The sequence below is a fragment of the Lepidochelys kempii genome, chromosome 10, assembly GCF_965140265.1.
Source record: "Lepidochelys kempii isolate rLepKem1 chromosome 10, rLepKem1.hap2, whole genome shotgun sequence".
Lineage (NCBI taxonomy): Eukaryota > Metazoa > Chordata > Testudines > Cheloniidae > Lepidochelys > Lepidochelys kempii.
Window position 1 is genome coordinate 59477009 of NC_133265.1, and position 14732 is coordinate 59491740.

General features: G+C 43.6%; 1 protein-coding gene across 6 annotated transcripts in view; it reads right to left on the reverse strand.

The window, feature by feature from the left end:
• TCF12 (transcription factor 12) overlaps window positions 1-13795 on the reverse strand; it is a 281050-nt gene extending 267255 nt beyond the window's left edge. For 2 of the 6 annotated variants that reach the window (XM_073303770.1, XM_073303769.1), the window contains exons 1-4: window positions 13417-13794; window positions 12117-12276; window positions 11615-11711; window positions 10739-10811 (exon numbers count right to left, since the gene is read on the reverse strand). In XM_073303770.1, the coding sequence (XP_073159871.1) occupies window positions 10739-10811; window positions 11615-11689 (148 nt within the window). In that variant the 5' untranslated portion in view covers window positions 11690-11711; window positions 12117-12276; window positions 13417-13794. Of the gene's footprint in view, window positions 1-10738; window positions 10812-11575; window positions 11712-12116; window positions 12620-13416 lie in introns of those variants that run through there. The other 4 variants (XM_073303768.1, XM_073303771.1, XM_073303765.1 and 1 more) reach the window with 4 other exon arrangements.
• Window positions 13796-14732: the final 937 nt, after the last annotated feature.

Consider the following 14732-nt stretch of genomic DNA (forward strand, 5'->3'; position numbering starts at 1 on the left):
CTGCACTGCCCTAACAGCATGCAGAGATGTACCAGACTCTCTTATGTACTTTTCTTGAAAAGAGTAGAACCAAGTCCTTAAGACTGGAGGTGATTTTGAAGTTGAACTGCTTATTTATTCTCTGCTTCACCTCAGTATGATCCTTCTCCCATTTTACCCCAGGCCTCTAGCCTATTTCTTAATGCCCTTTCTGAAGGTACCAACCCTTCCCCACAGATCGCACCAGAGGAACACCTGCAAGAACAGAACTCACAAACTTTTCATAGACATCACATTCCTCCCTATGCACCATTGTCAAAAAACCTTGAAAAACCAAGAACCACCCACCACTCCTGAAATTCTTTATCTACAATTGATGTTACTTGAAGTTACAACATATCAGAATAAAGATTAAATCACAATTCTAGCTAGTATTTCTATTTAATTTCACCCTCGCAAGGGAACTGCAAGGCATAACTCTGATTCCCAGATCTTCATTCTCCAAAACATACAGAACTGACACCGGTAAACAGTGAGGTGGCAAAATCTGCAAATGATACAAAACTACTCAAGATAGTTAAGTCCAAAGCAGACTGTTAAGAGCTACAAAAGGATCTCACAAAACTGGGTGACTGGGCAACAAAATGGCAGATGAAATTCAATGTTGATAAATGCAAAGTAATTCATACTGGAAAACATAATCCCAACTATACATATAGAATGATGGGGGCTAAATTAGCTTCTATCACTCAAGAAAGAGATCTTGGAGCCATTGTGGATAGTTCTCTGAAAACATCTAATGTGCAGCAGCAGTCAAAAAAGTGAACAGAATGTTGGGAATTATTAAGAAATGGATAGATAAGAAGACAGAAAATATCACAATTGCCTCTATATTAATCCATAGTACACCCACATCTTGAATACTGCATGCAGATGTGGTCGCCCCATCTCAAAAAAGATATACTGGAATTGGAAAAGGTACAAAAAAGGGCAACAAAAATTATTAGGAGTATGGAACAGCTTCCATATGAGGAGAGATTTATAAGATTGGGACTTTTCAGCTTGGAAAGGAGACTACTAAGGGGGGATATGATAGAGATCTACAAAAAATCATGACTGGTGGGGAGAAAGTAATAACACTTCCTTATTTTACTCCTTCTCATAACACAAGAACTAGGGGGTCACCAAATGAAATTAATATGCAACAGGTTTAAAACAAACAAAAGGAAGTATTTCATCACACAATGCACAGTCAACCTGTGGAACTCTGCCAGAGGATGTTGTGAAGATCAAGACTATAACATGGTTCAAAAAAGAACTAGGTAAGTTCACGGAGGATAGGTTCATCAATGGCTATATGGCAGGACAAGCAGGGATGGTGTCCCTAGCCTCTGTTTGCCAGAAGCTGGGAATGGGCGACAGGGAATGGATCACTTGATTACCTGTTCCGTTCGTTCCCTCTGAAGCACCAGCATTGGCCATTATCAGAAGATAGGATACTGGGTTAAATGAACCTTTGGTCTGAGCCAGTATGACCATTCTTATGTGACGGTCTTCCGCATATTAAGTCACAAACAGGCATTTTAGAAGGAAGCTTAGAGGTGTCTGGGTTTGTTTGCAAGACTACTATACACCATCCCACCCTCTATTTATTCATGGGAAAAGAGTAAATTTGTACCCGTGCCATCTGGGGATTGGATGCGGGTCATTTGATAGCCAAAACAAGGCACGTTAGTTTCTAACAAAAGAATATTTTACAGGTCAATGCTATGACAGTTATGGCAATTTCCTGGACAAAACTCATTAAATTAAGTTTAACATTTTAGGAGTTCATTGTATTAACAATGCAAATGTTTATGTATTATTGTGAGATTTCATTGAACTTATTTAGGCGGAAGACAGAATTAATGCAATCCCTGGGAAGTACTGTGAGCTTCAAAAGACTATGTTGAACAATGAAGCAGACACAAATGATCTTTGGGTCAATATGTGTGAAATTAAATTGCTAGGAAGTACTTGAGACGAGAGGATTGCCAACTCCCATCTACAGACTCAACCTCTGAAGCTTCGCCCTGAGGGGAGACCTTTCGTCTGCTGATCATCCGTTACATAAGGAAACAGAAACTGTATAAAGGAGTAACTGATTTATTCATGAGAGTGCTTACTCTAAGTTCAAGTTGTAATGAACTTGTGACCACAAGAAAATCTCCCATGTGGGGTTTGAAACTAATCACCAACCAGAGCACTTTCAGAACAAGAGGGTGATCTCTGGTAACATTTGTAGCATGTGTGTAGGTTCTTTTATTTTTTTTAAAACACGTTTTCTCTGTAATGCTTTTACCTTAAGAATAAATATGATTGCTTAGAAAGAGATGTATGGTAGCTTAACTATGGCAATTACACTGTTCACCATTTCTGAGGAGAAAAGTAAAGCATGCTTAGGCAACCTGACTTTGGTGGGGAGTTCACACTGTAGGCAGGGAGCTGCGCAGTTTGAAAATACCCCAGTCACGAAGAAGAGAAATGTGGGTCTCCACCCAAGAGAGGTGACAGTTGAGGAGCCAGAAGCCTAGAGTGGGTGCCCTTGCTAGACAATAGAAGGAAAAACATAGGCACAACTGGCTTGAACTGTGACAAATGCACTGAATAATAGTTTTCTTCAGTTTTTGTGAAGAGTGTATCTAAAGAGGAGACACATTGCTATTATACATTCTGAAGCTACATATCCAGGAGACAGCAAGGAAGTCATTGCCTCTCTGACTGGGATGAGGCTCAGACTTCAACACAGGGTGACTGGAGAGGGGAGAAGAAAAAAAAAAAAAAAGCTACATTTTCAAAAGCGTAACCACCCACAAGGAGTGAGTGGTGAAGATCTAGTTATCTGGCCAGTTACCCTAACTATTATGCGTGACTAGTTGGTCTGGTAACTTTCATGACTCCTGAGCACAGTTGCCAACTTTCACATGGTAAATAAGCACCCCAACTTTCACAATAAGCCAAAAATCAAGCTCATCCCATTTCAAAACAAGGCCAAAACAAGCCAATCCTTAAGAACCCCAACACTCTATGTGACTAGATCCCCCCGCGTGCAGTATGGGACTGTAGTGGGCCCGCTGTGCAGCCCTGACTCTCTCCCTGCCCTTACCCTGCTTGCCCCTTGCCTGCCTCTCGTTGCACCGGCTTGCTGGGAGCCAATCAAAAAAAAAAAAAAAAAAGGAGCAACAAGCCAGAACACAAAAACTAGTCAACAAGCAAATCACAAACCAATTAAGCCTAAAACAAGCCCAACTTTTGCGTTTTTTTCACGGGTTTCACATGTCTGCTCCCGAGGGGCAGTTTTAGTTATGCAAGCCAAACACAGAAGTCATTCACACATCTAAATACAGTTTCAGCATGGTTTTCTTTGTTTGTTTTTTTACAGTGACTACTCCACGCATGAAGTTGTAGCAAGCTTTATAACTAGAGCTGTGCTATATACACCAGTTTCAGTTTGCAAGAGTTTCACAAACCAAAACCAGATGGCATTCCTTAAGGTTCACACAAAACTCAGTACTTCGTGCAAACATAAAACAAAATTCCCTGAAAGTGTTTTTCTGTTTTCATATGAAAATAGATGAGCAGTTCCTTCTATTTGTACCCACAATGGGCTTGGAACCCTCTGCCCCCTTTACTAATGAGGGAATTCTACGCCAAAAAAATTAAAAATTCTTCAAAATTCTGCATAATTTGTCAAAACAACACTATATAATTGTGCCAGTTTCAATTATTTTGGTAATTTATTTCAGATATCTGTCAGCAAGTATGTCTGTAACAATACAGACCAAAAAAAGATTCTGGTAATTTTTTTTGACAAATTGCTTACTAGGCATATTAATACAGAACTTTGAGTAATTCATTTAAATTACAATACAGCATTGTATTTTCTGCATCCATCAGAAGCAGTGCAAAGGCTGGGAGTGTCAGGAGTAACGGAGGAGCTGAGGGAGAGGGAAGGAGCCTGGAGTGAACCTGGATGGTTACTGAGTGTGGGTGGAAGAAGTATGGAACAGGCTTTGGGGGAGCAGTGTAGGATTGTTAGGGAGTTGGGGAGCCTCCCCCATGCAGACCCTGGCTAAGCCAAACCCCTCCCATTCAGTCAGAAACATGTGACCTTGTTCCTGCACTCCCCATCCTGATGGGTCCCTGCAGTCTCTTCCCCCACCCTCATGGGTCCATGCAGCTCCCCTCCCATGTGGCCATGCACCCCCTGGCTTAATGCTGTCACCCTACTAGCTCCTGAGCCCACACCCCAGTCTGTCCCCCACCCCAGCCATTCTGAACCCATCTGTGACACCCCCCCAGCAACCCTATGCGCTCCACTCTGTCCTAACCTGACTCCATGGGCCAGGTGCTGTGATGAACTTCTACTCTTGCGGGAATTCTGTGCCACTGCGCATACACAGAATTCCCCACCCCCGAAAATACACTCTGGCCCAGACGTGCTGCAGTTCCGCCTTTTGCCCACCAGAGGCTGCTGTGGCACCAGAACAGCCTACTGCATTCATGCTGTTGGCTGTACTGGCGCCACAGTGTCCTCTGGTGGGCGAAAGGCAGAACTGTAGCACTTCTGGGGCAGAAGGTACTTTCTGCGGGGGGGGGGGAATTCTGCAGGACACATGAATTCTGGGCATGCACAGTGGCACAGAATTCCCCCAGGAGTACCCCTTTACCTTAAGCAGCCTTATGTGGCCAGCTAACTAGCCCACTCCATCATTCCTGTCTTCCAGAAGGAGCCAGCAAATAAACCTATGCCCAGCTCCGCATCTTCCAAATTCAAGAAAGATCTGGAGCAAGTAGGCAGTGTGCCCCTAATTCAACTGCAGTGAGCCTTCTTGCTAGACCCTCAAACACAGTCGGCGCAGTGGACCAGAATTAAATTCTTGAGCACCCTAATTCTAAATCAGATGGTTTTCAAGCCCTAGGTCAGACTTTCACCATCTTCTAGATCTGTTGGGAGTAGAGACAAGGTATTCCAGTTGGAAAGGGCCAAGACAAAACATGCCCAGAATTCTCACCACATTCATAAGAAGGTTTGTGAACATGGGCAGAGTTTTGGGTTCATCAGATAAGTTTTGCCTGCTTCTGGCTTTAAGGATGTTTTACAAAGTCCTATACATAGCCCCTATTATTAAATAAGCAACACGCATGTATAATCTAAGGCTTTTATTCATGTGCAACTCTAGACCTTTGGTGCATAGAACACATGCATTCAACTTACCTGCCTTCAATCAATTCATGAAAAATATACACGAGGACCACAAAGTATTTTGGACAACTAAAAATATGAATAATGACCAAATTCCCAAAGTATAAGATCTTTGATCACCTCTTCATTTTATTTGTAAGTAAGAAAATGATTGTCGTGGGCTGGCATGTTTATCATTCTAGGGCTGAATTCTTCATCTACATGGGATCACCTGTCAACTCCTAGAATTTAGGAAACAGGGTCAGGCAGAGAGGTTACTTCACCAGATGTATATAGACAAGGAGGATGGTGTGGTGACTGGTTCTCCTTGAGAATTCAAGTTCTGTTCATAAAGACTGTAGCTTGAAAGGTTAAGAACCATGAATTTTTGATGCATAGGTGAAGTGTAGTCCCTGTTTATTTTACTCCTCAAACATATTTCTTGAGACTAAAAGATAAAGTTTGGCTTGCAAAAATCAATAACTTTCCTCTGCAAGATATGCTATGGACTAACTACTATCTCTCTATGGGTCATTTCACCCCACCTAGGAGATTATCTCCTGAGCCTTGTATGAAGAATTGCTAATCTAACCCTCAAGGGGGACTCTGGCAATTAACCTGGATGATACAAGTCATTCCTACAGAGTTTTAATAATTGGTGAAACTGACTATTTATTTAACTAGATCTGCTACGGAAGAATGCTTGTACTGCATCCAAGAAATTTCTGTGCAGATTCAATTTGCACACAAAGGGCTTGATTCGAAGGACATTGAAGTTAATGTGAGGCTTTTCTTCTACTACATTAAGCTTTGGATCAGGCCCCTAGTTGGTTGCTTATGCCGAGCCACTCTCTTTAAAACCCACTCAACTCTAACATGCAAAGGGGTAGAAAGGGAAACTGCTTGAGTACGTTTGCTGTGTGAATATATATAAGCATTTGGACTAGAGCAGGAAAATGATCTTGTGCACATAGGCATGACTTGGGGAGGTGGGAGAGGAGAGAAGGGTTTGTGTGTGCATGCACAGTGTGGACACCAATTTGGGCATATAGTTTTACACTTGCAATTGTGTGCACGTTTCTCAAAGAGCTCAACGTCAAATCAATTACATAGGCAACAGGTGTCTAACATTTTGACTATTTAAGGGAACTACAGAAACACTAATTTATTGCAGAAGACAGGAATTTGCCTGTTACAAATGGCACTTAATGGGAGTCTCTCCACATTTCTGACGAAAGCATCAGGTAAAAGTAGCCATCCAGCTTTGGAACACTTGACTTATCTGGTTTTGATGGATGGCCTCTGGACATTCATTTTACTACATTCTCAATCACGCTTCCTGCTGTCAGGCTATCACAGAAACATTTTTAGTTAAAAAATTTTAAATTCCAGTACAGAAAGTCCTGGGCAATGTAAGCAGTTTCCATCTTGGAGACTGTAGAAATAGAGAGAATGAAAGCAATACAGGGGTGGGGGTGAAAAGAGGTTGTTATGTTTTAGCAGGAGACAGCAATAGCAAAGTATCTTTGCAATTTAACTCTGTCATTCCTATTTTGTATCAGGTTATTTTTTCCAATATATTCATTCCCATCACTAATCTAATTAAATTATTTGACATTATCAGCAATTCACTTGATTTACAGTCGTAAAATACCATGATGTATCAGAGTCACTTATTTCACCCGTAGCTTTCATTCACAAATGATGAGCCTTTAGAAGGCAAACTCTCTCCCCCGAAAAAAACTAAAAGCAAAACAAAAAATAAAAACACTCTGATCCCATAAATTCCACACACCCACCAAGCAGTGTAATTCTCAAATTCCTAAACACCTTATCGTCCAACACTCCAAAGCACAACATTTGTGTGTTAACCTATGGTACCTCCCTGCCAAACAACAAATTTTAGTCACAGTACCCTGACTGGCTGTTTTATTACATTCAGTTACATATGTACTTTTGTAATAACTGATGACCGAAACATGGCTGTATTAAATCATATCATGCTTGCTGCAACACTAAGAGATGGGCAACTTTCACCCTTTCATCCGCATCACCTAGAGAAGCTAAAGTGTGAAAAACAAAGAAGCAATCAGACATTCTTGGACATTTGTTAGTTTGCCCATTAACAATCAAATAAACTAACATAGCTGGCATTTTCCCACCCTTCTAATTTATATTTTCTAGGATTGTACCTTGAAACAAATCTCAACAAGAACTTCATAGACTCATAAATAGCTGTTTGTCTTCCTACGACTGGCACAGAGCAGTTAATTTTTTTGTCCTGAAACACTTATCTTTCATTTTAGTAGATTTAAACTGGACATTTAAGAAGTGTTTCAATAAACAAATACTACTCTAGCCCAGCTGAGACAAGACATTTGGAAAAAGGATAAAAAGCTAATTATTTTAAAAATGGAAAAATAGTAAAGGAAGCACCATCTTCACAAAGTAATCCAGAAAGGCATAATTGCAAGCACAATCATTGAAAGACTCAAACAGACGTAAATAGGTTATATCTCAAATTCTGTGTATTAAATCAAAAATGAGTAAGCCTTTTAAAAATAGACATAGCTACATTCTCCATGGTAAAACAAACAAAACTGTTTTACAAATCCATGCATAATGTATTTCTTGGTATTGAATACCCCTAAGGGGCAAACACCTGAAGAAATATTTTTCCTTCCCGTTTTTTAAATTTGGCCTCTAGTAGTAAAAAAACCAAACATAATGTTCAAACATTTATTCTACAAACTACAGAATATTCTTAAAATTAAATCAAGATCACAATGCAGAATTAAACTTGGGTGTCAGAAATTAAATACCTGTACTACTTCCACTTTGTCAATCATCTCAAAAATGCATCTCTGATATCTAACAATGTCCCAGAACCGAGCTAATACAGAGTTCGTCACCTCTCACTCCTGCAGAGAGTAATCCGTCTAGGTCAAGACTGAGGTCACTGTAACAATACAGGGAACACAGAATCTATGTAACAGATTGCCTTGCAGTGGGGAACTGAGAGTCTATAACCAAACAGTCCCTAAAACCAGAAACATTGTGAACTAAAACGTATCCGGTTAAGTGTTATTAGATGTCGTTATTCTTACATGAGAATGGTATAAGCGATAGTTTGGTATACAATATCCCACTATCCTTCTCATGGGAAAGTGGCTTCTGTTGAAGTTGTAGCTTGAGAGACAGCTGTAATGCATTCCCTCATGCATAGTATCTCTGTGATGATGTCACACATCAGAAGAGATTAGGCTTCCCAATAAAAAAATTCAAGCAACCATTAACACTATTTCCCAAAAAGAAAAGATTGTACTTTTCTGGTTAAGCTCTTTGGTGCTCTCTCTTTTCTGGGGAATCATTGCCTAGAAGCAGGCCTGCAAACAGAATCACCAATTGCTGAATGGTATCTTTTAAGATTTATATTGACCACTAAAGATTTATTGTTTGACATGAATGTAAATGTACTTATCCAGGAAAAGCAAACTAAGGAAAAAGGAAAAACAAAAAAACCAAAACATCTCCTTGTTCTTCCCATAATACAAACCCTGTCACTTTGCACCTCTCTTAAATTTAAAGAAAGACTCATAGAATAATAGGACTAGAAAGGACCGCAAGAGGTCTTCTAGTCCAGTCCCCTGCACTCAAGGCAGGACTAAGTATTATCTAGACCATTCCTGACCATGTAACATTTGATTTTCATAGCAAATTCTTACTAGCTGTATTTGTAAGATGTACCCAATTGATGGAGGACAGTTTGGGGGAAAAGCTACACACTCCACTTATGATGCAGATTTCTGGAAAGAAATTCACCTGAAGGTTTGTATGAAAGATTGGTTAACCAACATATGGCGTGCAGATCCCTGTACTGAAATTACAATAAATTTAAGTATTTTAACATGCAATGAGTAAATCAAAATCCCATATATATATTTTATGAAATTTCTGAAAATATATTCTTCTGAGACTCTAAATTACTGTGTGTTTATTTTTTTTCAAATTTCATTCACTTTCAAGATGTTGTGGATACTAAATAATCCCCTTCTCCGAGTTTAAATAATCCAAGATCATACAAGAAAAAGGTTTCAACAAGAACTCTTATTTTTTAATATTGCCACCATTAATACATTTAGACTGCTCTGGCAACTCTAACAATATACAAAATATACATAGGCAACATTACTATTTATGTTCAAAGAAATACTTGACTGTTAATTTAATAAGTGTCCTACAAAGTTACCTTTTTATTTTTTGAAAATAAAAACACTAAGCCTTCTTTTAATCATACAAGATACACACAGTAATTAGAAAACTAGAAACATCACTACTGCATGAGTAAATAGTATTGTTTCTTTAAAAAAATATTATTTCTGAGGACTATGCAGTATGAAGACTTTTATACAGTTGACTTTATAGTTCGTATTACAGGTTTGTCCCCAACATTCTGAAAATTGACAATATATAGAGCAGATACTCTCTCAGTAAAGAAAAAAAAGGCACAAAGTAGTGAAATAAATACAACATATTTTTGTTAATATATTTGCTGGTTTTCATAGCAGTATTGACAAGGCTTAAACGAGAGAGAGAATCATATCTGCCAAAGTTCAGAAGGATACAGAGCACAAGGAAATTGTAATTTCCTGTACCAAAACAGGCTCCAAAGAGAACTTTGTGAAGAGGGAGACAACAAAAGAGGCACCATTTTCCCTTTACTGTTTCAAAACATATAATATTGTGATAAATATATTGACACATACCAAAATTAGTATCCTAATTTATCCTGCTCTTTTCTTTGTAGAAGCCAAACTAGACGACTTTAAAAATTAAGCATTTAAAATATAGGTGTATTTTTAAAAATCCCACATACTTTAAATTTTTGTACTAATTAAGGAAAAAAAAGAGACTTGTTCCACCGGCCAGAGTTCTTCTATATCAACATGATGCAGCTATTAGAAAATTAGACTTCCACACTAGAATATGACCAATACATAAACAAACATGCATAATTTTTCCACTTATTTATGAAATTATTTCACTCTGATTGTATTTATACATATATTATTTAGTGAAGTATTAATCCTATAATTGATCATTTTCATAAGGATGGATATTTAAAATAAATTCACAAGTCTTTCAGGATTTATTTCATTATTTGATATATTACGGTAACACATTAAAATGGTATGTTCAAATTTATCAAAACTGAAACAAAAAGCAAGAAGTGGACATTCTGAACCCAACATGTATCAAACCCAACTTGCATGCCAGAACCATTAGAGATACTGGATGTTCCACTGTGCTGAACTGAACAAACTGCATTTTAAGCCACAATGAAAGACAACTATGGGCCTTTTATACTAAAAATCAGGTAGGTCAAAATAAGGCATCTTCAATTATTTTGATTATGTCAAATGTAGGAAGATGTGTGCAACTGAAAGATTAGTGGGTTTTTTTCTGCATATAAAAAATAAACTAAAATATCTAAATTCAGTGACTTGAACTTTAGGTTTCTCAACAGCATCTTACCTGATCCACTAAACTGACTGCTTCCTAATGTAGTTGGTCTAGTTTTCCCACTATTAACAGGTGGGGAAAACATCTGCAAAACAAACAAAAAACAACAGATGTTTAAGTTAAGTTTATAAATCTTGTCTGCGGCTAAAAAAACTCAACATATGACAGTTCACTGGCCTATATTTCTTCCAGAAAACAGACTTTAACACATTCAAAAGAATCATAAAACAAGTAATCAAGAATGATCTTTGCAGTTTCACCAATGCTACTAAACCCTCTATTGTATATGCAAGCAATGTAAACAGGAAAACCTGAGATTGTTACAGTAATTTAAAGTCTATTATACATCATAAATTCTACTGCTCAAAATACATAGCTTGTTATTTTATGAGCTCTAAAGGCACAGGATAACTTTAATTAGTAGCCAATTTGCAAGAGGCACTATTTTTCTATTTTGTTTTAAATTATGTATTTTGAAAAAATCAGTCTGAAAAAAAGCATCACACAGAAAATACTTTGCTTGTAATTTCCAAACCAAGACTGAAAAACAAAGTATCAACGGACTTCCTTGCAGCTTTTAAGCACCAGCAAGTTACATTTCTTTAAAGGAACAAGAAAAATCCTCACAAACTATCAGTCCCACACACCAGTTTAACAAAGATTAAGTATTAGATTACGCCATCTCCGGGTCAGCCCGATTTTAACCAGTTAAACCAATTGACCCAGCTGGTATTAGAGCATTAAATCTGGAAGTCTAGACATTACATCAAAGTTCAGGTGTGCACATTGGCTGAGTCGGACCCAACCAAGCCCTGCAGGCTGCCGCCCCTACTTCTTGGTTCGCTTTACCGTGGAGAAGCCATAAGAAGACCTCGAAGAATATCCTACCGCACTGAAGTCCAGCAGGTCACTCAGTTCCTTGTCGGTTCCTATAGCGGCCATCCGCTGCTGCTGAGGATTCATCTTCCTCCACTTCAATTACGTCCTAAAACACAGGGAGGGAAAGAGACACGCAGCACTTTACCATTGGGCTGGTGCCGACACCATTCAGTGCACGGACAGATCTGTCCCTAACAAAGAAGGGGGCTCAAGCATTCGCATCCCTTACACTGATGGGGGGGAGGGGAAATCCGAAGGGAAAGCCTCACTTTAACAGAGCACACGGATGAGATCAGCAAGCAGCAGCTTCTCAAACTAGCCAACTCTCTAAGTTTCCTCTGCCTCCTTTCCCCTCATTCAATTTCTACTCCACCTCAGGCAACACACACACACACACACAAGTGAGTCTGAAGTGACAGGAAGGGGTAGATCGCCCTGGGCCAGTAAAAGGCATAAACAGGTAAACCCGAGCAAAATCTGGAAAATTAGAGAGAGAGATTAAGTGACTCACTGTTTTCGCAACAATGGAGCTGACAAGTTGGGCTGTGGATGTGCCTCAGCAGAGCCATGTCTGCTTGAGCATTGCTATTGCCTGATTTCCAGAGAGGAATAATTTGCTTTATCCACACACACAATTTGCTGTAACTACCAGCTCCGGAGCCCCAAAGCTGCTGCAAACAATAAACAGTCTCTGAAACCAGCGATCTGCCTTTGCACCGCAAAGACACCCACAAGTGCAGCGGCCGGGCGAGGTGGCGGCGTTGGGGGCCCGCTCCTTTCCCCGCGCCGAGCAGGCTGGCGTGTGACGGGACACACACGGTGCCGCATTCCTAGCCCCTGCGAGTTGAACGAGTGCTCAGGGCTCCAGTCCTCCCAGGAGCGCCAGCTTAGTGCGGGCGCTTCCTTCCCTGACAGACCATACACAGGGACCAGGGGCGCATAAAACACGAGCCGGAGAATTGCTGCCCGCTACAGCCCCGCCAGAGTCCCCGACAAGACTGAGAGAACCGACCCAGAAGAGTCCCTACCCCGCAGCAGAGCGCCCGCCCCCGCCTCCCAGCACCAGTGTCACTCCTCAGAGGAGCCCCTCTACAGCCTCCCTACCCCAGCAGCTCCTTAGCCCCGAATTCACCTCCCAGCACGGCCCCCTGCCCCCCAGGGCACCCCCTCTGCCCCCCCAGGGCGGCCCTCTGCCCTCCCAGGGCACCCCCTCTGCCCCCCCAGCACGGCCCCCTGCCCCCGCAGCACGGCCCCCTGCCCCCAGGGCACCCCCTCTGCCCCCGCAGCACGGCCCCCTGCCCCCAGGGCACCCCCCTGCCCTCCCAGCACGGCCCCCTGCCCCCAGGGCACCCCCTCTGCCCCCCCAGCACGGCCCCCTGCCCCCAGGGCACCCCCTCTGCCCCCCCAGCACGGCCCCCTGCCCCCAGGGCACCCCCTCTGCCCCCCCAGCACGGCCCCCTGCCCCCAGGGCACCCCCTCTGCCCCCGCAGCACGGCCCCCTGCCCCCAGGGCACCCCCCCTGCCCCCCCAGCACGGCCCCCTGCCCCCAGGGCACCCCCTCTGCCCCCCCAGCACGGCCCCCTGCCCCCAGGGCACCCCCTCTGCCCCCGCAGCACGGCCCCCTGCCCCCAGGGCACCCCCTCTGCCCCCGCAGCACGGCCCCCTGCCCCCAGGGCACCCCCTCTGCCCCCGCAGCACGGCCCCCTGCCCCCAGGGCACCCCCTCTGCCCTCCCAGCACGGCCCCCTGCCCCCCCAGCGCAACCCCCTGCCCCCATTCTATCCCAACTTCTCCCTCCCGGCCCAAATTTACCTCCTTCCCCGCGGTGACGTCCGAACCCAGCAGGGCCCCGCTCGCGAGCGGCCGGGCCGCTGGGTAGGAGGCAGAGCCGACCACCCCCGCCCCCCGCTGGAAGGAACTTGTGGGTTCCCCTAGGCAGACATTTTTTTGCTTGCGGAGCCGCAGCACCGCGTTCAAGGCTCCGGCTTAGTATCCCTCCGCGGATGCTGGAACAGGCACAAGCTTAACACTTAACCCTTCCCTGGCCGCGGTCGCGGTGTTGGCTGGCTCTAAGGAGGGGTCGCCGCCGCCGCTGCCGGGGGGCCGGTTTCGCAGGCACCGGTCGGTGGTGGCGGCGGCCTCGGGGCCTGACCCCAGCTCCCCGTGCCGTGCCGCTGTGACTGTGCGCTCAGGGCTACCCCCAGCCCGGCGCGGGGCGGGGCGGCTCCGGGGAGCCCAGGGACGGCGGCAGCAGCACAAGGGCCCCCAGCTCCGGGGTGAGCCTGGCACCGCAAGGCATCGCCTGAGATGGGAGCGCCTTCCCCATCGGTCCCCGCGGGGGAACCTGCGGCTGCCCAGCCCGGGAGGGAGCCCCCTGCAGCGCCGCACGGAGCTGGTGGAGCCAGCGCACATCGCCCGCAGCTCTGGGCATGGCCCACGACACTAATAATCACCCCAGAGATACAGACAGGGCCCAGGCCAGGGCGCTGGAACAATTTGTATAGTAGAGGTGCTGAGAGCCACTGAACCGAAGTGTAAACCCTGCATATAATGGAAACCACTTCAAGCCAGGCGGTGTAATAGCACATCCCTAGTTCCAGCAGCTATGGGCCCATGCTGTAGGGTGACCAGATGTCCTGATTTTATAGGTTTCAGAGGAGCAGCCGTGTTAGGCTGTATTCACAAAAAGAAAAGGAGGACTAGTGGCACCTTAGAGACTAACCAATTTATTTGAGCATTATAGGGACAGTTCTGATTTTAGGGTCTTTTTCTTATATAGGCTCCTATTACCACCCACACTCTGTCCCGATTTTTCACATTTGCTGTCTGGCCACCCTACCACGCAGCCACCTGACACAGCCCCAGACATGGCCCACGCCACCAATAACCACCCCACAGCAACAGGTATGGTCCATACAGTACACAACCCACACACAACACCTAAACATGGTCCACACCATACACATAGCAATACACACCGCACACAGTGCCCAAACTTGGCCCACACAGTACACAACACACATCACACCTACACATGGCCCACACCATTCACACAGCAATACACAATCTACCCAACCTCCAGACATGACCCACACCGTACAATACAGAACCCACACAACATCCAGACA